Raw genomic sequence first — 22911 nt, 5'->3', positions numbered from 1 at the left:
ACGGGGGCTTACAAACCCAGTTGTAGACTGTTGGGGGGAAAAGGAAGTGTCCATTAAAAACAGTCTAATCACGCACAAATACAACCGAAACATTTCAATAATGTTTTTTTCCCAAAGGTTAAATCACAGGAAATTACTAAATGTTTTACACCCTAAGTAAAGTGTAGTTTATGCAAAAGTAACAGTGCTTGAGTCTAGATTATTTGGATTGGGCAGCATCATTTGGTTTGAATCAAGCGCAGTGAGCGCTAACCAAGGTTGCCAGGTACACAGTGTTTCCTCCGGCACATTGGTGCGGCTGGCTTCCGGGTTGGATGTGCGCTGTGTTAAAGAAGCAGTGCGGCTGGTTGGGTTGTGTATCGGAGGACGCATGACTTTCAACCTTCGTCTCTCCCGAGGGAGTTGTAGCGAGTTGTAGCGATGAGACAAGATAGTAGCTACTACAACAATTGGATACCACGAAATTGGGGAGAAAAAGGGGTAAAAATTCAACAACAAAAAAAGATAAATCGCACATCCTCTGAAAGTTGTGAAAAAGTTAGTATCTGATTGGCTACACACAAAGACCAGATGATTGGCTAGCTACCAGTGGTGTAAAGTACATAAGTACAAATCATTTAAAGTACTACTTAAGTCGTTTTCTGTGGTATCTGGACTTTAATTTACTATTCATATTATTGACAACTTCTACTTCTACTTCACTACATTCCTAAAGAAAATCATGTACTTTCTACTCCATTCATTTTCCCTGACTTGAATGCTTAAAATGGTGCAATTCACACACTTATCAAGAGAACATCCTTGGTCATCTCTACTGCCTCTGATCTGCTCCCTTTGTAAATTATGTCAGAGTGTTTGACTGTGCCCCTGGCGATACATACATTAAACAAGAAAATGGTGCTATCTGCTTTGCTTTATATAAGGAATTTGAAATGATCTATACTTGTACTTTTGATACTTAAGTATATTTAAAACCAAATACTTTTACTTTTACTCAAGTAGTATTTTACTGGGTGATTTTGACTTTAACTTGAGTCATTTTCTATTAAGGTGTCTTTACTTTTACTCAAGTATAACAATTGTGTACTTTTCCCACCACTGCTGGCTACACACAGTTGCGACTGCGAGAACAGTAGTGATTACAGCTGATTGTATTTAACAGACATTGTAAAGGTGTTCCTTTAAATTGGACAGTAGCTTACATACAGTATAATTCTGTATTTCATATTACAGTACACTTACTTTAATATAAATATGGTATCAAAGCAAGTACTGCCCAATGACACAGTACAATACTGTAAATTAACTGTATTATACTGTTTAAAAAGTATGTGCTACCGTAATCGGAACAAATTAATGAATGGATGAATAAAATTGATCGAAGGGAGGGGTTTGTATTTCACAGTGTTTTACTGTAATTACAAGGGATTGGTGCAAGCAGGTTGGTTGCTAGGTAAAGTGTTTACACATTACGGTATATTTAAGCAATAAGAGGAAGAAGAGGTGTGGTATAATGCCAATATACCTCGGCTAAGGCAAAGGATCGTGGACTACAGGAAAAGGCGGGCTGAACAGGCCCCCATTAACATCAACGGGGCTGTAGTGGAGATTCAAGTTCCTTGGTGTCCACATCACCAACAAACTATCATTGTCCAAACACACCAAGACAGTCATGAAGAGGGCACAACAAAACCTTTTCCCCCTCAGGAGACTGAAAAGATTTGGCATGGGTCCCCAGATCCTCAAAAAGTTATACAGCTGCACCATTGAGAGCATCCTGACCGGTTGCAACACGACCTGGTATGGTAACGGCTCGGCATCTGACCGTAAGTCGCTACAGAGGGTAGTGCGAATGGCGCAGTACATCACTGGGGCCAAGCTTCATGCCATCCACGACCTATATAATAGGCGGTGTCAGAGGAAAGCCCATAAAATTGTCAGAGACTTCAGTCACCCAAGTCAAAGACCGTTGTCATAACCGTGGTATATGGTCTGATATACCATGGCTGTTAGCCAATCAGCATTCAGGGATCGAACCACCCAGTTTATAATGATAAATATTTGGTGTTTTACATTACTTGCACTTCTGGAGGCTTTAACAAAGGCTTCCAAACTGGCAGCGACTACAGGGCAAAACAGATCAAAAGGACATGGCAAAATGCTCAACCATTTAAGGTTTAAAGATGCACTATGCAGAAATCGCACCGCCATTTCCTGGTTGCAAAAATTCTAATAGTTTGTTTTGTCATATAAACTGAAATTAGGCAAACAAGTATAGTGTATATAGAATCACTGTACCATCTAAACTGCTGTGAAATATATTTTCCATAACCAAAACTATTGTATTTTCAGCTGTTTGAAGCTGGTATACAAAACCGAAAGTAAAAGATTCAAAAACACAACTTATGAACAGGAAGCATAGAAATAACACACATATAACATATCTACCACTTCTTAGACATGCTTTCATTGAGAATGACAAATCTATAAATTACATTTCTCTGTGAATTTGGTCAGGTTGCCCAAAAAGTTACAAATTGCAGCTATAATCTGGCCCCTGTACAAGTTGTAGGGACACTATAACCACATATTAGTTAAATTGGTGCAGCATTCTCACTCACGGGTGCAACAAAAATATATTTTTACAAGGCACACCTCAAAATATGTTAATGAGACAGAAACAGCAGTGCTGTGCACCCACTAGTGGTCAAAAGGTTTTTTGTACAGATGGAACGCTCCAAAGATACTGTACGGTACTGTATTCTGTGGGGTGGAATTACAGTACCATTTGAAATACAGCAACTCTTTCCCTGCCCACAACATTTTCCCACAATGCACCACAATTTACAGTATGCTGCAGAAAAATGTTTCAGATTATTTTACTGTTGATAATACCCAAAATGTGCATATAATTTATAGTTTTCAGTTACAGTGTATGTGTAACCTCCTTGGACCATAACAATCCTCACTTGCTCTCCTCACTTGCTTGTCTGTATTGTACAGTAATGTGACAGTAACACATCCACACATCACGCATACACCACAAAACCTTCAGACAGACTCAACAGGGGTGTTTCAGGAGAGGAATTTCTCTACCGACTCCAGCAGTTCAGTGGAGCAGTTTAAACTCTGCAGGCCCAGTAGCAAGTTCTTCTCACGGGTCTGTGCTCCATGCTCCTCCCCCTTATAGTCCCCCGTCGTCTCTGACGAGGGGATGATGATGATCTGGGAAACATTAGAGTGTCTGTGTTTGTTGTGGATCAGGGTCCTGGGGATCCTAGGGGGTGAGGCTGGCTCCACCTCAAGGGCTGACTGGGGGACTCTGTCCTGGGTCTTCTCCTTGTCCTGCTCCTGCCACCCCTCTCCAGCCTCCTCTCTGGTCATAAGGAGGGGCACGGTGGCCATGTTGACAGATTCAGACACCAGGTCGTGGTCACAGCTGCTCATGGAGCCCCTCTCACACTATGAGAGCACCAAAATAAATGGGTCGTGAATTACATTTTTACCATCCTCATAATTTTCAAGTGGTGACTTCTCAACTATATAACATTTTGAAAAACTCCTATCTATGCCTCTGTTCCATTGCAAATGATTGCAAATTGCGTAAATAATGTATAAATAAATAAATACATCATGTGAAAGCACCTGTGAACCTGAGTATACCAGGTACCAGCTGTTATTTAAATGTTCTATTACACTGTCATCCTGACAGATTCGTTTCATGTTCAGAAAAAGCATTACAGCGTCCCCCAAATGTGTATTTGAGTGACAGTTCGCCACAGAAACCGTGCAAAGTTCTACCCAGCCACCAACTCCTAGCTGGAACTCCAACCTTACCTTTTCCTGACTGTTGCTGTTCCTTATCTTGGCCCGCTGCTGGGATGACTGTCTGCACTCCTTCACCCTCAGAGCTCCAGAGGAGTGGCTGATTCTCAGAGACTGGCCCTGCTGGTCCATGGGGTCCAGCTCGACATCACTCCTCATCTGCTGTGGAGTTTACACACAATACGGGTCCAAGTCAGCCAGGTCCAAGTCATCCAGGTACAAGTCAGCCAGGTCCAAGTCAGCCAGGTCCAAGTCATCTAGGTCCAAGTCAGCCAGGTCCAAGTCATCCAGGTCCAAGTCATCCAGGTCCAAGTCATCCAGGTCCAAGTCATCCAGGTCCAAGTCAGCCAGGTCCAAGTCAGCCAGGTCCAAGTCATCCAGGTACAAGTCAGCCAGGTCCAAGTCATCCAGGTCCAAGTCAACCAAGTCATCCAGGTCCAAGTCAACCAAGTCATCCAGGTCCAAGTCAGCCAGGTCCAAGTCATCCAGGTCATCCAGGTCCAAGTCATCCAGGTCCAAGTCAACCAAGTCATCCAGGTCCAAGTCATCCAGGTCCAAGTCAACCAAGTCATCCAGGTTCAAGTCATCCAGGTCCAAGTCATCCAGGTCCAAGTCATCCAGGTCCAAGTCAGCCAGGTCCAAGTCAGCCATGTCCAAGTCATCCAGGTCCAAGTCATCCAGGTCCAAGTCAGCCAGGTCCAAGTCAGCCATGTCCAAGTCATCCAGGTCCAAGTCAGACAGGTCCAAGTCAGCCAGGTCCAAGTCAGCCAGGTCCAAGTCATCCAGGTCCAAGTCAACCAAGTCATCCAGGTCCAAGTCAGCCAGGTCCAAGTCAGACAAGTACAAGTCAGCCAGGTCCAAGTCAACCAGGTTTTTTTGGGGGGGTCCTTTGTGTTTGGACAGAACTGTAGGAGGTCCAGTAGGTCCATATGTAGGAGGTCCAGGATATAGACCTCCTGCTGTTCAGCTGTGATTGTGCAGACTTAGCACTTCCAGACGGTCTAAAGTGGAACCGGCAGGTACAGTAGTGCTGAATCTGCCCAGGGCACCCTCCCCAGACCAGTGGACCACTGGACACACAGCTCTGAAGGGGCTCAGAAGGACACCCATTTCCCCTACAGACCTCTCCGATGGGTCCACAACATCAAACACACACCGCATCAGAGCATCATACCCAGAGCTCCTGGTGTGCTGCTGGATGCATGTGTGTGTTAACCAGTTAGTCAAGAGCCCTGGGGTGTGTCAGGGAGTTGTCTTGGCACCTAGAAGGCATTTTGGTCTTTGTCCTCACTCAGCAGCTGAGCTCTAATTCAGCATGTAAACACAAAGTAAAGTTATTGTGTGTTACGCCAATGACGCATGAGACACATCATAATGCTGGAATCCATAGCGGTGAAACTGCCACGTCTGTTTGCTATATTACAACAAAGACGTTACTTCAGACATCATTACACGTGAGATAGAACAGCAGACTGTACAACCTTTTTTTTTTACCATGAAGCTGGATGTTCATCTCAAAACAAAAACAGTAACATATGTGCCTGGGGCAGCCAATGGGGCTATTTCACCTTTCGCAGCTTTAATCAGTTTAGGAGAATACATCTTAATACTGCTCCATTATATGGTATTTGTCTTGTGATATTGTTTACATAGTAACGTAGTGAAAAGATCTCACACGTGATGGTTTAGTCCAGTTCTCTCTAGAGCAGGTATTCCCAAACTGGGGTATGTGTACCCCCAGGGGTACGCGCAATGCTTCCGGGGGTAGGCCAAATAAAAATGTGAACGATTTTTTTCATTTTTTTTCCCTTCACATTTTCAAACAGTACATTTTTATTTTACAACGGGGCTATACATTTGGGTGAGTTTTTTTTAAATCGCCTGAGTAGCCTCGTTTCACTGCCAAAAATCAAATTAAACCATCTAGTGTTCAGCGAAATAACAAGACAATGTAAAATACAGGTAGCCTAGTCAAATAATTAACATCCAATCACATTAACCGTTACTTTCTTGCGGGAAACCTTCACTCATGTGCAGACATTTAGAAACGAAACATGACAATTAGAAAAATTAGCCACAGAAGTTTTTTGAGCGAGAAAAAAAGAGGACTTTTGAGTAGTAAGACATGTATAAAAGAAACAGATACCATTAATAAAGAAGGGGCTTGAAGCATCTTATATGGTGAGCTACCGAGTGGCTGGGACAGGCAAACCACATACTATTGTGGAGGACTTCATTCTTCCTGCTGCCGCGGATATTGCTGGCACAATGCTGGGGAAAAAGGCCAAAAAAACTATACAGACAATGCCTTCATCAAACAAACACTGTTTCACGACGCATCAGTGACATGGCAGGAGATGTTTTGAAACAATTACTGCTTCGCATACAAGCCAGTGAATTCTATGCGCTACAGGATGAGTCAACAGACGTGGCGGGCCTGGCACAGCTCCTGGTGTATGTCACTTTACGTTTATGGGGGGTCAATTATAGAAGACATCCTCTTCTGCAAACCATTGGAAATATTTTTTAAGTACTGGACAGCTTTGTGACATCAAATGGACTTTGGTGGTCAAGATGTGTTGGTATCTGAACTGATGGCGCAAAAGCCATGACAGGGAGACGCACATGCAAGCAGTTGCTCCCGACGCCACTTGGGTACACTGCAGCATCCACCGAGAGAGAGGCTCTTGCTGTCAAGGGAATTCCTGACAGCTTGAAAGACGTTTTGGACACTACAGTGAAAATGGTTAACTTTATTAAAGCAAGGCCCCTGAACTATTTTCCTCACTATGCAATGATATGGGCAGCGACCATGTAACGCTTTTACAACATACAGAAGTGCGCTGTTTATCGAGAGGCAAAGTATAGACACATTTTTTTGAATTGAGAGACGAGCTTAAAGTTTTCTTTACTGACCATCATTTTCACTTGTCCGACTGTTTGCATGATGATGAGTTTCTCACACGACTGGCCTGTCTGGGTGATGTTTTTTCTCACCTGAATGATCTGAATCTAGGATTACAGGGACTCTCCGCAACTATATTCAACGTGAGGGACAAAATTGAGGCTATGACTAAGAAGTTGGAGCTCTTTTCTGTCTGCATTAACAAGGACAACACACACATCTTTCCATCATTGTATGATTTTTTTGTGTGCAAATGAACTCAAGCTTACGGACAATGTCAAATGTGATATACACTGCAGTGAAGCACCCGAGTGAGCTGGGTGTGCAATTACGCAGGTAATTTCCCGAAAGAGACGACACAAACAACTGGATTCGTTATCAGTTTCATGCCCCGCCACCAGTCCACTTACCGATATCTGAACAAGAGAGCCTCAACGAAATTGCAGCAAGCAGTTCTGTGAAAATGTCATTTAATCAGAAGCCACTGCCAGATTTCTGGATAGGGCTGCGCTCAGAGTATCCTGCCTTGGCAAATCGCGCTGTTAAGACACTGATGCCCTTTGCAACCACTTACCTATGTGAGAGTGGATTCTCGACCCTCATTAGCATGAAAACTAAATACAGGCACAGACTGTGTGGAAAAGGATTTAAGATTGAGACTCTCTCCAATACAACCCAACATTGCAGAGTTATGTGTATACTTTCAAGCACACCCTTCTCATTAACTTGTGGTGAGTTATTCACAATTTTCGATGAACAAATAAAGTTTTATATGTAAGATGGCTAAATAAAGAGCTAAATTATTGATTATTATTTGTGCCCTGGTCCTATAAGAGCTCTTTGTCACTTCCCGTGAGCAGGAATGTGACAAAAACTCACACGCATTCTTATGTTTAATAAATGTATCGTATAGTGTGTTTGCGGCTGGCTTACAATGATGGAAAAAAATTACATTTGAGAGTGATCTGACCCTGGTGCTAGAGGGGGTACAGCTGGAGGTTGAATGTTTGAAGGGGTACAGGACTATAAAACGTTTGGGAACCACTGCTCTAGAGCACTGTGCTTTACAATGTTTTTCTTTTTTGTGATCAACATTTTAATACATTTTCTCAGAAACATACTTACAAAATAACAGATTGCAGTACAGAATGCAGTACATTGTTGCATTGGAATGTTTCTGTTTTTGTAGACTTGACTCCAGCCTTTGTGTATGCCTGGCAACATGAGACATCTATTCTTGTGCAGCATCTATCCACCCCTCTACCCCTACTCTCCAAACCCTCCACCTCTACGCTCCACCCCTCTACCTCTACCTCTTCCTCTACCCTACACTCCTCTAACTCTACCCTAAACCACTCTACCTCTACCCTCAACCCCTCCACTCCTACAACTCTACCCTCAACACCTCCACTCCTACCACTCACTCCTCTACCTCTACCCTCAACCCCTCCACTCATACCACCCACTCCTCTACCTCTACCCTCAACCCTTCCACTCCTACCACCCACTCCTCTACCTCTACCCTCAACCCCTTCACTCCTACCACCCACTCCTCTACCTCTACCCTCAACCCTCCACTCCTACCACCCACTCCTCTACCTCTACCCTCAACCCCTCCACTCCTACCACCCACTCCTCTACCTCTACCCTCAACCCCTCCACTCCTACCACCCACTCCTCTACCCCTACCCTCAACCCCTCCACTCCTACCACCCACTCCTCTACCTCTACCCTCAACCCCTCCACTCCTACCACCCACTCCTCTACCTCTACCCTCAACCCCTCCACTCCTACCACCCACTCCTCTACCTCTACCCTCAACCCTCCACTCCTACCACCCACTCCTCTACCCCTACCCTCAACCCCTCTACCCCTACCACCCACTCCTCTACTTCTACCCTCAACCCCTCCACTCCTACCACCCACTCCTCTACACTAAACCACTCTACCTCTACCCTCCACCCCTCTACCTCTACCCTCAACCCCTCCATTCCTACCACCCACTCCTCTACCTCTACCCTCAACCCCTCCACTCCTACCACCCACTCCTTTACCTCTACCCTCAACCCCTCCACTCCTACCACCCACCTCTACCTCTACCCTCAACCCCTCCACTCCTACCACCCACTCCTCTACCTCTACCCGCCACTCCTCTACACTAAACCACTCTACCTCTACCCTCCACCCCTCTACCTCTACCCTCCACCCCTCTACCCCTACCCACCACCCCTCTACCCCTACCCTCCACCCCTCTACCCCTACCCTCCACCCCTCTCCTACACCCCCTACCCCTACCCTCCACCCCTCTCCTACACCCCTCTACCCCTACCCTCCACCCCTCTCCTACACTCCTCTACCCCTACCCTCCACCCCTTTCCTACACCCCTCAACCCCTACCCTCCACCCCTCTCCTACACTCCTCTACCCCTACCCTCCACCCCTCTCCTACACCTCTCTACCCCTACCCTCCACCCCTCTCCTACACTCCTCTACCCCTACCCTCCATCCCTCTCCTACACTCCTCTACCCCTACCCTCCACCCCTCTCCTACATTCCTCTACCCCTACCCTCTACCCCTCTACCCCTACCCTCCACCCCTCTACCCTCCACCCCTCTACCTTACACCACTCTACCCTCTACCCCTACCACCCCTCTACCCCCCAACCCTACCCTCCAACACCACAGAAGCACACTAACTCACTGTGTCTCCGGTGGACATAGAGGACACTCTATGGAACTTTGTCCTGGAGGTGGAGGACTGTCTGCTGAGCATGGAATCCCTGAAGGAGGACTCACTGTTGGACACAGAGATAAAGTCCTTCCTAGGGGTCTGGGCCAGGCAGTGCAGACAGGGAACCTTCTCTGCCAGGGTGTCTCTGTATGGGAGAGTCAACAAAAAATAAAGGAAAGGAGAGGGTAAAAGGAGGAGAGAGGCAAGAGGAAGGAGGGATACAACATCAAGCATATAGTACACCAAATCTCCCTATTGTCATCACCAAAGTCAGATGTAACAAGTCAGTTGTTATACAGTGCATTCGGAAAGTATTCAGACCCCTTGACTTTTCCCACATTTTGTTACATCACAGCCTTATTCCAAAATGGATTACATAAATGTTTTTCCTCATTAATCTACACACAATACCACATAATGCCAAAGCGACAACAGGTTTTTAGAAATTGTTGCAAATGAAAAACAAAACGAAAACAGAAATACCTTATTTTTGTAAGTATTCAGACCCTTTGCTAGAAGACTTGAAATTGAGCTCAGGTGCATCCTGTTTCAATTGATCATCTTTGTGATGTCTCTATGACTTGATTGGAGTCCACCTGTGATAAATTCAATTGATTGGACATGATTTGGAAAGGCACACACCTGTCTATATAAGGTCCCACAGTTGACCGTGCATGTCAGAGAAAAAACCAAGCCACAAGGTCGAAGGAATTGTCCTTAGAGCTCCGAGACAGGATTGTGTCGAGGCACAGATCTGGGGAAGGGTACCAAAACATTTATGCAGTTTTGAAGGTCCCAAAGAACCCAGTGGCCTCCATCATTCTTAAATGGAAGAAGTTGCGATCCACAAAGAGTCTTCCTAGAGCTGGCCGCCTGGCCAAATTGAGCAATCAGGGGAGAAGGGCTTTGGTCAGGGACGTGACCAAGAACCCGATGGTCACTCTAACAGAGCTACTCTGTGGAGATGAGAGAACCTTCCAAAAGGACAACAATCTCTGCAGCACTCCATCAATCAGGTTTTTATGGTAGAGTGGCCAGATGGAAGCCACTCCTCAGTAGACAGCCTGCTTGAAGTTTGCCAAAAGGCACCTAAAGGACTCTCAGACCATGAGAAATAAGATTCTCTGGTCTGATGAAACCAAAATTGAGCGGTCCCTTTGGTGAAGCATGCTGTGGGGGTGTTTTTCAGTGGCAGGGACTGGGAGACTAGTCAGGATCGAGGGAAACATGAACAGAGCCAAGTACAAAGATTCTTGATGAAAACCTGCTCCAGAGCGGTCAGGACCTCAGACTGGGGTGAAGGTTCACCTTACAGCAGAACAATGCATGAGTAGCTTCGGGACAAATCTCTGAATGTCCTCTGAGTGGCCCATTCAGAGCCCGGACTTGAACACGTTCGAACATCTCTGAAGAGACCTGAAAATAGCTTGTGAGGATCTGCAGAGAAGAATGGGATAATCTCCCCAAATACAGGTGTGCCGAGCTAGTAGCAGCATACCCAAGAAGAATAGAGGCTGTAATCGTTGCCAAAGGTGTTTCAACAAAGTACTGATTAAAGGGTCTGAATACTTATGTAAATGTGATGTTTCAGTTTATTTGTAAACCTTTTTTACCTGTTTTTGCTTTGTCATTATGGGGTATTGTGTGTAGGTTAATGAGGGGGGGGGGGACTATTTAATCCAGTTTAGAATAAGGCTGTAACGTAACAAAATGTGGAAAAAGTCGTAGGGGTCTGAGTACTTTCATAATGCCCTGTAGGAGAACAATCTGGACGGCCAAGCCCAATCACACCAAAGGATCCCTAGGGCAACTTGCCAAAACAACCGTAGGTTATGAACGGTTAGGAAAGTAGATAAAATGGTGTTTTGAGTTCTAACCTAGGGGAGGGACACATTAAGACGACTATACTCACCGGTATTTGGAGTGGATGATGGCATAGATGAAGGGGTTATAGATGGCTGAGGCTTTGGCTATGACAGCAGGGACGGCCTTGGAGTAGGGACTGAGGGCACTTCCATAGCTGAAAGGAGAGGTAACATTTATAGGACACTACAAGCCTCACAGATAAAGTAATCGAACCTCCTCAGGTCTTACGGACATTTGGCAGTAACTTGTTCTGCTCTGCTTCCACCCTCTAAATAGAAGACTGGAGTCTGAACTCTGTGTTTGTTCAGTATGTCAGCGAATGGTCAGTCATGCGTCAGTCCACGCCTGTCTGTGCCTTGGTCAGTCAGTGGGTGTCTGTTTGCACTGCCTGCCTAGTTGGCTCCTGTGCAGCCTGTTCGTATGGCTCGGCAGTGACCCAAAGGTGTTGTGGAGTGAGCAGGAGGAATCATATGCTTGATTATCCCTCCTCTCCGACAGACTGCACTCCATCACTTCACATCCACCCTCTTCACCTCTACTCTCGCTGCAGTACGTACAGTACGTTCCCCACACAAAACTCAAAAAAACATCTATTTAAACTGTCTCTGACCCTGACAGCGTTTAAAAACTCTCAAAACAGACCCTCACCTCGTCAACCCATGGGTGCCTGCCATTCCGAACCAATCCAAGCCTCACTTTAAAATAATTTGTGGGATTCGGAATGAATGTATCCCATATTTTTCTGCATTAACCAAAGATCTGCAGTAACTACAGTCCAATCCTAAACTTCATATCTGAATCAACAGTCAGAAAAACATTTTCAAGACCCCTGATCCTCCATAATGTCCAGATCACATATGCCCTCTAACCATTGCTCAAGCATCTCCACAACTAGATCTGGGCTTCATAAAGCATCTCAGAGGAGAAGTGCTGATGTAGGATTAAGTTTCAAGTTTTAATTTACACATTCATTAGCTATTTAGCAGTCTTATCACATGAGGACAGAAGCTGTTCAGAAGCCTGTTGGTGTCAGACTTGATGCACCGGTACTGCTTGCTTGCCATGAGGAAGTAGAGCGAACAGTCTATGGCTTGGTTGGTTGGAGTCTAACGATCGACGTGGATGGGGGCTTGCTCGCCCCCTCGTTTCCTGTAGTCCACGATCGGCTCCTTGGTCTTACTGACGTTGAGGAGAGGTTGTGGTTCCCGGGCCCACACTTCCAGGTCAGCGACGTCCCTTTAGGCTGTCTCATCGTCGCTGATGATCAGGCCTACCACAGTTGTGTTGCCAGAACTTTCAGTCCCAGGGACCTAAACTTGGTGACGAGTTTGGAGAGGACAATGGTGTTGAACGCTGAGCTGTAGTCAATGGATAGCATTCTCACATATATACGTATTCCTCTTATCGAGGTGGGTGAGGGTAGTGTGGAGTGCAATTGAGATTGTGTCGTCTATGGATCTGTTGGAGCGATATGCAAATTAAGTGGGTCTAGGGTGTCTTGGATGAGGGAGTTGATGTGTGCATAACCAGCCTCTCTAAGTACTTCATGATTACAAATTAGTTCTTGGGAACAGGAATGATGGTGGTCATGGGGATTACAGACTGGGACGAGGAGAGGTTGAAAATGACTGTGAATATACTTGCCAGCTGTTCTGCACATGCTCTGACAACAAACCCTGGAATACCATAGGGCCCGCGGCCTTGCGGGTATAGACCTGAATAAAGACTTTACTCACGTCGGCCTCAGAGAGCAAGATCACCCTATCTTCTGGGTTGGTGGTGGCTCTCACACCCGACACATGTTATTGTCAAAGGGTGTATAAGTTTCTCTGGTAGAGCGGCATCGTTGGGCAGATCATGGCTGGGTCTTCCTTTGTAATCCATAATGGACTGTAGTCCCTGCCACGCTCGGCGGGTGTCGGAGCCTGTGTAATATGATTCCACCTTATTCCTATATTGTCCTTTTGCACATTTGATGACTCTGCCGTAGCCTCAGGGTTGTCTGCCGTAGCCTCAGGGTTGTCTGCGATAGCCCTGTGCGCGGTAGCCCTATACGTTAGTTTAGCTCCAACCTCAGTGTTAATCCAGGGCTTTTGATTGGGTAACTAGCAAACCTTAACTGTGGGGACAACGTCGCTTATGCATTTCCTAATGAAGCTGGTGATGGAGGTGGTTAGCTTATTGACGTTATCGGCAGAGTCCTGAAACACAGTCCTGGAGCATAATCTCTGATTCTGGAGACCATTTCTCAGTGGAGTGAGTCACAAGTAATTCCTGTTTGAGATTCTGCTTGCAGACAGGAAGCAGGAGTACAGAGCCAATATCTGATTTGCCGAATGGTGGACAAGAGAGGGCCTTGTATGCTTGCTTGTAGGTAGAATAACAGTGGTCTAGGACTTTATCGCCGTTAGTCGTGAGGGAGACGTGTTGATGGAAGTTGGGCATCACGTGTCTTAAGGACACAGAATTAATATCACCCATAACCAGAAAAGCAGCTTCTGGATGTTTTCCTGCTTGGTTATACTGTAGCCTCGTACACTTTATTAAGTGCCAGCTTGTTATTTTTCTTGTCCTGAGGTGGAATGCATACAACAGTCATGATAACAGCTGACAACTCCCTCGGGAGGTTAAATGGTCAGCATTTGACCATCAGGTATTCCAAGACGGGTGAACAATTGAACAAACTTCCATCACGCTTGAGTCAGCACACCAGTTGTTGTTGAGAAAGCGGCAAACCCCTCCCCCCTCGATTTCCCTGACTCCTCTTCCTGTCGGCACGGCAAATGAAGAATCCATCGAGTTGGATAGCCATGGGGGGGTGTCCGAGAGCCATGTTTCAGAAAAGTGAGTCCCCTTGGTAGCAAATCCGCGATTGGAGGTTATCCATCTTATTATCAAGTGACTGTACATTGGCCAGTAGAATGGGCAGAGGAGGTGGCCAGTTCACCCTTCACCTTCATCTCTCCAGGATCCCCCCTCTTGCCTCTGTAACGTCTGCATTTCCTCTTGGCCCGTAAATTGGGTCGGATCTAGAGAAAGAGCCCAGGGCAGATGAGTTGAAGTTGAAGCCGGAATTGAGGTAAATAACTGCAGATCTGATGTTCAAAAGTTCTTGTCGGGTCGTAAGAAAGGAAAAAATTAAGTAGATATTAACAACAAAAGAATCACAAAATAGCAAAGTTGGATTGGCGCTTGCAAAACGGCCGCCACCCAGGACAGAGCCATATTTCATCAGATACCCCCGTCCATGTAATCGTATTCATAATTATCGAAAAACAGGCAAAACCGATCCTAGATCAGCCCTCCTACTGAGACACTTTGTGATATGGGAACTGAACCCCATTCAAATTCATATGTAACACCATAGTTACCCAGCCCAGGCGATGAGGGTGACGCAGGCGTAGGGAGACCAGGACATCACATACACGATGATGACTACAAAGGCAATCTTGGCCAGCTTCCACTCAGTCTTGATGGACTGCTGCTGGATCAGGGTGGACTTCCTTACCTGACTGCCCAGCTTCTCCATGTCTCTGTGGGTATCGGAGAGGGGATGTTCAGGGTGTCAGAGGAAGATAGACAATCAGAGGGCCCCATCATCTGGATCTGTGTTTTGATGGTGTGTGTGAGTGCATGTGAGTGTGTGTATGCGTGCTTGTGTCCATGCGTGTGTGTGTGTATATAAGTACAGTATACAGTTGAAGTCAGAAGTTTACATACACCTTAGTCAAATACATTTAAACTCAGTTTCTCACAATTCCTGACATTTAATCCGAGTAAAGATTCCCTGTCTTTAACTTCCTGACTGATGTCCTGAGATGTTACTTCAATATATCCACATAGGTTTCCCTCCTCATGATGCCATCTATTTTGTGAAGTGCACCATTCCCTCCTGCAGCAAAGCACCCCCACAACATGATGCTGCCACACCTGTGCTTCACGGTTGGGATGGTGTTCTTCGGCTTACAAGCCTCCCCCTTTTTCCTCCAAACATAATGATGGTCATTATGGCCAAACAGTTCTATTTTTGTTTCATCAGACCAGAGGACATTTCTCCAAAAAGTGCGATACTTGTCCCCATGTGCAGTTGCAAACCAGTCTGGCTTTTTTTTATGGTGGTTTTGGAGCAGTGGCTTCTTCCTTGCTAAGCGGCCTTTCAGATTATGTCGACATAGGACTCGTTTTACTGTGGATATAGATACTTTTGTACCTGTTTCCTCCAGCATCTTCAGAAGATCCTTTTCTGTCGTTCTGGGATTGATTTGCACTTTTCGCACCAAAGTATGCTCATCTCTAGGTGACAGAACGCGTCTCCTTTCTGAGTGGTATGACGGCTGCGTGGTCCCATGGTGTTTATACTTGCGTACTATTGTTTGTACAGATGAACCTGGTACCGTCAGGCATTTGGAAATTGCTCCCAAGGATGAACCAGACTTGTGGAGGTCTACATTTTTTTTCAGAGGTCTTGGCTGATTTCTTTTGGTTTTCCCATGATGTCAAGCAACGAGGCACTGAGTTTGAAGGTAGGCCTTCCACAGGTACACCTCCAATTGACTCAAATGATGTCAATTAGCCCATCAGAAACTTCTAAAGCCATGACATCATTTTCTGGAATTTTCCAAGCTGTTTAAAGGCACAGTCAACTTAGTGTATGTAAACTTCTGACCCACTGGAATTGTGATACAGTGAATTATAAGTGAAGTAATCTGTCTGTAAACAATTGCTGGAGAAATTACTTGCGTCATGCACAAATTAGATGTCCTAACCGACTTGCCAAAACTATACAATAAATTTGTGGAGTGGTTTAATTGACTCCAACCTAAGTGTATGTAGTATTCCGACTTCAACTGTATGTCTATGTGTGTGAATGTACCAACTGACCTACTACCGGTGCGTATGGCCAGGAACATGCAGAGGTAGCAGTAAGAGATGATACCCAGAGGGATGAAGAACACAAAGACGCATAGCATTAGAGTGTAGCTCCTATTGGCTGGTGTGGAGGTCACATAATCCCACGTACAGGATGTCATCAGGCCCTCCGGGATATAGGAACCTGGATAGGAACAATGGTTTAAACGGTTGCTAGCCTGGTCCCAGATCTGTTTGGGCTCTTGCCAACTCCACTGGTGTCATTGTCTAGCAAAACATGGTATGACAATTCCCTAAGGAGTTGGCAAGAGAGTAGAAACAGTCAGAAAACTGGCACCCAAAAGGGCGGTGTTAGGTGGAGGGAACTCACTCCACCCCATGAGAGGCGCCAGGCTCCAGGCCAGCGAGTAGAGCCAGACTATGACGATGACGACGGAGGTGCGGCGTTTAGAGGTCCAGTGGAGGGCCTGCAGGGGCTTGGTGATGACGATGTAGCGGTCAATGGAGATAGCCAGCAGGTTGATCATGGAGGTGATCCCAAATAAGGCCCCACAGAAGGCGTACATCTTACAGCCTGAGCATTAATCAATTCACAGAGACAGATAACAGAAATCTTACCATCTCAGAGATGGAATTTCCACAGAATTACTTTGGTGAGTGTTTTTGTTCGGTGTGTACAGCATAATTCATCTCAAAATACCAAAGTAGCTGAAGCCTTCAATTATGACAATTGATCTGATGCGGTTATTTTACCACATTTATGGAAGGAAGGTAAAAGTACCTGTTTCTCCAAACACCCACTCCTTGTAGAGACAGTTGACAAAGAAAATGGGGGACTGTGTGACGGCCATGAGGAAGTCACTCACTGCCAGGTTCATGATGAAATAGTTGGGAGGCGTCCGAAGCTTCTTGTTGCTGAAATATAGAACAAATAAACATATGCAGTGTTTGTTTAAAAAATGTTTTATTCATTGTTATTAGCTTACCGCTCATTTAAGCTTCTACCTTTCACTTTATCACTAAAGCTTAATCATTATCAAAGAATAGTTTCTATCCAGATAATGAAGTAAAGATCAGGTCAGAAGGCAACGATGCGATGGTGTACTTTCACGTTAGTTCAAAGTGAAACCACTGATTTAAGGAGAATTTCCCCTCTCTGATGCAAAAACTCCAGGCAAACATACCATTTTGGAGAACTCTCCCAATTTCTCTGATCAGGAAGAATTAATGCCATTAAAATGGTCTTCCTCCCACAACTGCTCTACCTATATCAGAACATCCCAGTATTCATACCTAAATCCTTTCATAAACAACTGGACTCAATTATCAATCCTTTCATCTGGGATTATAAAACACACAGGATAGGTAAAAAACACCTCTGTAAATCCAAGATGGAAGGAGGATTGTCTCTCCCAAATGTTATATTTTATTACTGGGCCGCTAACCTCCGCGCTGTTACGTTTCTGCTGGATGACGCACTTCCGTCATCCAGCTGGCTTAGTATGGAGCGTGAGGAGTGTCACCCCTTCTCTATTGGTGCTGTGATTCTGTCGCCTGTCAATCTGGAGATGTCACTTTATCGTAAAAATCCTATTATACATAGCACAGTCCGAATCTGGAAGCAAATTAAAGTCAACTTTGAGCTTAGACCAATGTCATTCATGCTCCCTGTCGCCAGGAATCCCTCCTTTGCCCCCTCTAACCTTGTAACACCTTTGAGCGATGGGGAGAGCCGGGGATAAGTACCATAGGGGATTTATACATAGAAGGGACCTTTGCTTCCTTTGAGTTGCTGAGGGAAACTTATAATCTTCCCAGAAGTAACTTTTTCAGATACCTACAAATTAGAGACTATGTTAGAAAACACCTCCCAACATTTGGGAATGCTAAACCTTCCATGTTTGACGGATGCATAAAAATATGCCCCACCTCAGATAAACTGATATCTTGTCTATATGATGCTTTTCAATCTGTTAGCACACCCTCTACTGATGCCATTAAGGCAAAATGGGAGGAAGAACTAGGGACTGACATTTGGGTGGCAGACTGGGAAGATATCTTGGAGTATATACACACACACATGCTCCATTAATTCCAGACATCGTCTCATACAATTCAAGGTATTACACAGATTACACTATTCCAAAACTAAACTGCATAGGATATTTCCTGATACATCCCCTACATGTGATAAATGTCAGGCTACGCAGGGTACACTACTCCACTGCTTTGCCCTATGCTCTAGCTTGTATGGTTATTGGTGTGGAATTTTTAGGATCCTCTCTGAAGTTCTGGAGACTTCAATAGATCCAGACCCGCCTCTGATAATCCTGATTTCCTAAACGGATTAACCAGCCCCCAAAAACAACTAATCTCTTACAGTCTCATTTCGGCAAAAAAAACGAATCTTGTTGTTTTGGAAAAGGAGGGAAGCGTCCTCTACCAAATTATGGCAAACACTGTACACTTAGAAAGAATTAGATATATTCTGAACAATAAATTATCAACATTTGATCAAATCTGGCAGCCTTTCCTCTCCTACTTGGACCAGTCGACGCTGTGAATATGTACTTTTTAACGCACTCTCAATTGTAATATTTTAATCTACCTTTGGGCAGCATGTACTGGCCTCGCCACCCGAGCAGTCGGGAGGGGAATAGCGGGGAATAAGTGGGGGGTGACATCTGCCCTCTTTCTTTCTACCTGTCCTTGTTCTGTATGTCGTGTTTTGTATTATCTGTTTTGTACCCAGAACTCTGGGTCTTGTTGTTCCTGTCTGCTCTTTTATGTTTAGATACGAATGGTATACCTGTCTTTTATACCTATACACCATTCTTGTGTGTGTTCAATAAAAATATTTGAAACCCTGTCTCAGGATAGGTGGTTGAAGATATCCCTCTGGGGTCTCCAGTATTTATGCTATAGTTTATGTGTCGGGGGGGCTATGGTCAATCTGTTATAGCTGGAACATTTCTCCTGTCTTATCCGGTGTCCTGTGTGAATAAAATCTCTCTCACTCTCACACTCACACACAGCCCTAGGACCATGCCTCATGACAACCTGGCTTGATGACTCCTTGCTGTCCGGCCATGGCAACCCACATTGTCCACCTGGTCGTGCTGCTGCTCCAGTTTCAACTGTTCTGCCTGTGGCTATGGAACCCTGACCTGTTCACCTGGTCGTGCTGCTGCTCCAGTTTCAACTGTTCTGCCTGTGGCTATGGAACCCTGACCTGTTCACCTGGCTGTGCTGCTGCTCCAGTTTCAACTGTTCTGCCTGCGGCTATGGAACCCTGACCTGTTCACCTGGCTGTGCTGCTGCTCCAGTTTCAACTGTTCTGCCTGTGGCTATGGAACCCTCACCTGTTCACCGGACATGCTACCTGTCCCAGACCTGCTGTTTTCAACTCTCTAGAGACAGCAGGAGCGGTAGAGATACTCTGAATGATCGGCTATGAAAAGCCAACTGACATTTACTCCTGAGGTGCTGACCTATTACACCCTCTACAACCACTGTAATTATTATTATTTGGCCCTGCTGGTCATTTATGAACATTTGAACATCTTGGCCATGTTCTGTTATAATCTCCACCCGGCACAGCCAGAAGAGGACTGGCCACCCCTCATAGCCTTGTTCCTCTCTAGGTTTCTTTCTAGGTTCCGGCCTTTCTAGGATGTTTTTCCACTTGCATTTGCTGTTTGGGGTTTTAGGCTGGGTTTCTGTACAGCACTTTGTGACATCAGCTGATGTAAGAAGGGCTATATAAATTCATTTGATTGATTGATTGATACTCTCACTTTATGTCTCCGAAACCAACGTTTCCCACTTTCTGCCAACAATTGTAATTCAGTATGTAGAGTCTGAGTGGGTGAATTATCATTACATGCATGCATGACTGTTATTTTGATTACAGTTTCCCATTAATCCCACCACAAACACAATTCGGCATAAGTGATGTTCAGCGATCAGCCATCACCTGCTGACAGCCAGCCCCCTCCTCCTCCCTACCAGACCAATCCCTCGCGCTCTCGCCTTGCCTCGCTCAGAGTCCATGCATTCACTATTATCCCGTCCTAGCAGCATGGGTCATCCCCCTACCTAGAAATACCTCCCATTTTCCAAGAAACTAGACAGGCTCACAGCATGAGGGGAAATCAGACCGGTCAGCCCAAAACAAATACAGAGGGTCAATCAAAGAGAGTATTTCAAGAAATGTCCCATGGCATGAAAACAATCCCTGATTTGGCTTGGGGTGAGTGAGTGCCCTCTGCCCTCCCCACTGTGAACATGGCCTTATTTTGTACAAATCAAAGAGGAGATGTGATCCAATCACCTCAATGGTCTCCACAGCCATCTTTCTCACAAAGGAACCCACGGCCTGTCGGTCACTCACACATTACTAACAGAGAGGACTTTGGTGTTTGGTGTTTAGAAAAGTAATAATGCTGTCAAGCCTATTCCTGCTCCCTCCCTCCGGCGCTCGACGTCGCCAGTCTTCTAACCACCGGCCATGGCAACCCACATTGCTTACACCTGGCAACTATCATTGTGCACCACTGCTCCCTATCGTTAGGCACACCTAGACTTCATCACCAAACTGATTACTCTCCCTTCATATTATCCTCACCAACCTCAGTCATCAGGCAGTATTGGTTCTGTTATCATGTCCTATGTCTTATCACTGCGCTTGTTTTGTAACGCGTTGGTTTTGTTATTAAACTCACCAGCTGCAGCTGCTTCTTGACTCCTTGCGTCTTCGTTACAGAATACTGCCTCAGAAATTATGGAAGCAGCAGATAATTACTTCCAGACGGTCGAGGAACAGGGTCATCCACAACCACCTTGACTACAGTGCTCTCTATTTTTTCCTATCAGACGGGAGCCCCCACTACCTAGAGGTCCAAGGTTGTCCCAATAATTTCCCTGCTGTGGAGTGGGCTACGGCCGCCTGGGAGAGAGGAGGAGCTGGGTTCCTATGAGATGTTCTGTTCAGTGCGGTCTTCAACCATCCTCCAGAGGGCAGAGAGGGAGGTGAGCGACTTTTCCAACTCCGGCAGGGTGCCCAGACTGCTGCAGTGTATGCCATCACCTTTCGGACTGTGGCAGCCTTCGGCTGATGGAATGAGCCCGCTCTCCAAACTCTATTCCTCAGTTGACTGCGCAAAGAGGTCCAGACGGAGTTGGGATGACCACATATCCTTTGATGCTCTCATAGCGATGGCCATCCGTCTGGATAACCTTCTTCGGGAGCGTCGGTGTCCCCCTCGCCACTCACCTCCCTCCTTTGGTTGTCCTGAGGCAGAGCCTGAACCCACCGAGGTGGGGGCCACACACCTCTACGTGGTAGAGGGTAACACCACGATCCTGGTTGTTGTGGATCGGTTTTCTAAGTCCTGTCGTCTCCTCCCTTTGCCCGGTCTCCCTACGGCCCTACAGACTGCGGAGGCCCGGGGTGCCTGAAGACATAGTTTCTGATCGGGGTCCCCAGTTCACGTCCCGGGCTTGGTGGGCGTTCATTGAGCGTCTGGGGGTCTCGGTCAGCCTGACCTCTGGTTTTCACCCCGAGAGTAATGGGCAGGTGGAGAGGGTAAACGAGGATGTGGGTAGGTATCTGCGGTCGTATTGCTAGGACCGGCCAGGTGAGTGGGCGAGGTGCATTCCAAAAGGAAGAGATGGCCCAGAACTCACTTCGCAACTCCTCAACTAACCTTTTGCCCTTTCAGTGCGTGTTGGGGAATCAGCAGGTCCTGGTACCGTGGCATCCGAGCCAGACCGAGTCTCCTGTGGTGGAGGAATGGGTGAAGCGCTCGAAGGAGACCTGGGAAGCCGTCCACGGACACCTGAAACGGGCCGAAGGGCGGCAGAAAGCGAGCGCTGACCGCCACCGCAGTGAGGCCCCAGTGTCGACCCGAAACCTGCCCCTCCGCCTGCCCTGCCGAAAGCTGGGTCCGCGGTTTGTGGGGCCAATTAAAGTCCTGAGGAGAATAAACGAGGTGTGTTATAGGTTACAGCTCCCCCTTATTAGCGTATTAACCCCTCGTTTCATGTGTCTCTCCTCAGGCCGGTGGTAGCTAGTCTGCTTCAAGGAGCTGAGGTGCAGGAGGTCCCTCCGCCCTCCCCTGGACATCGAGGGGGCCCCAGGGTGCACAGTGCGATTTATACTGGATTCCAGGCGTCGGGTGTCACGACTTCCACTCCTCTCCCTTTTCGGGCGGTGCTTGGCGGTCGTCGTTGCCGGCCTACTACCTGCTGCCACCGATCCATTTTTCCTTTGTGTCTGTCTGTATTGTTTAAACCTGTGTCCTATTAGTTGATTTCGGTGGGTTTATTTACCTCCGCTGCCTGTTAGTCTTTGTGCGGGATTGTTTGCTGTGGTTACTGTGTTAGGTTTTTTTCCTTTCACACGGCAGTTGTACCGGTTTGGTATGTGTGTAGGAGTAGGGGTTTCTCCCCCGTGTGTATCGTTTATTTTCCCTGTGTGTGGCGACCTTGTTTGGGCATATTCCCCCCCATGTTGTTGTTGAGTTGGGACTTTCGGAATAAACTATACTGGGATTTCCTTGCTCTCCTGCTCCTAATTCCTGCACCTCCCTCCTTCAAGGAGGCACTTAAGAGATGTCATGGCTTTAGAAGCTTCTGATAGGCTAATTGACATCACTTGAGTCAATTGGAGGTGTACCTGTGGATGTATTTCAAGGCCTACCTTCAAACTCAG

At 46.2% G+C, this 22911-nt stretch overlaps 1 protein-coding gene across 1 annotated transcript in view; it reads right to left on the bottom strand.

The window, feature by feature from the left end:
- Positions 1–346: 346 nt before the first annotated feature.
- Positions 347–22911, bottom strand: part of opn4xa (opsin 4xa) — a 48706-nt gene continuing 26141 nt past the window's right edge. Inside the window, exons 2-9 of the mRNA XM_029654897.2 lie at positions 16978–17111; positions 16567–16770; positions 16209–16380; positions 14699–14860; positions 11374–11481; positions 9432–9606; positions 3838–3987; positions 347–3462 (exon numbers count right to left, since the gene is read on the bottom strand). Coding sequence (XP_029510757.2) covers positions 3076–3462; positions 3838–3987; positions 9432–9606; positions 11374–11481; positions 14699–14860; positions 16209–16380; positions 16567–16770; positions 16978–17111 — 1492 coding nt within the window. The 3' untranslated portion in view covers positions 347–3075. The remainder of the gene's footprint in view (positions 3463–3837; positions 3988–9431; positions 9607–11373; positions 11482–14698; positions 14861–16208; positions 16381–16566; positions 16771–16977; positions 17112–22911) is intronic.

This window comes from Oncorhynchus nerka, linkage group LG4, assembly GCF_034236695.1.
Source record: "Oncorhynchus nerka isolate Pitt River linkage group LG4, Oner_Uvic_2.0, whole genome shotgun sequence".
Classification (NCBI taxonomy): Eukaryota; Metazoa; Chordata; class Actinopteri; order Salmoniformes; family Salmonidae; genus Oncorhynchus; species Oncorhynchus nerka.
This window is presented reverse-complemented; position numbering and strand designations above follow the sequence as displayed.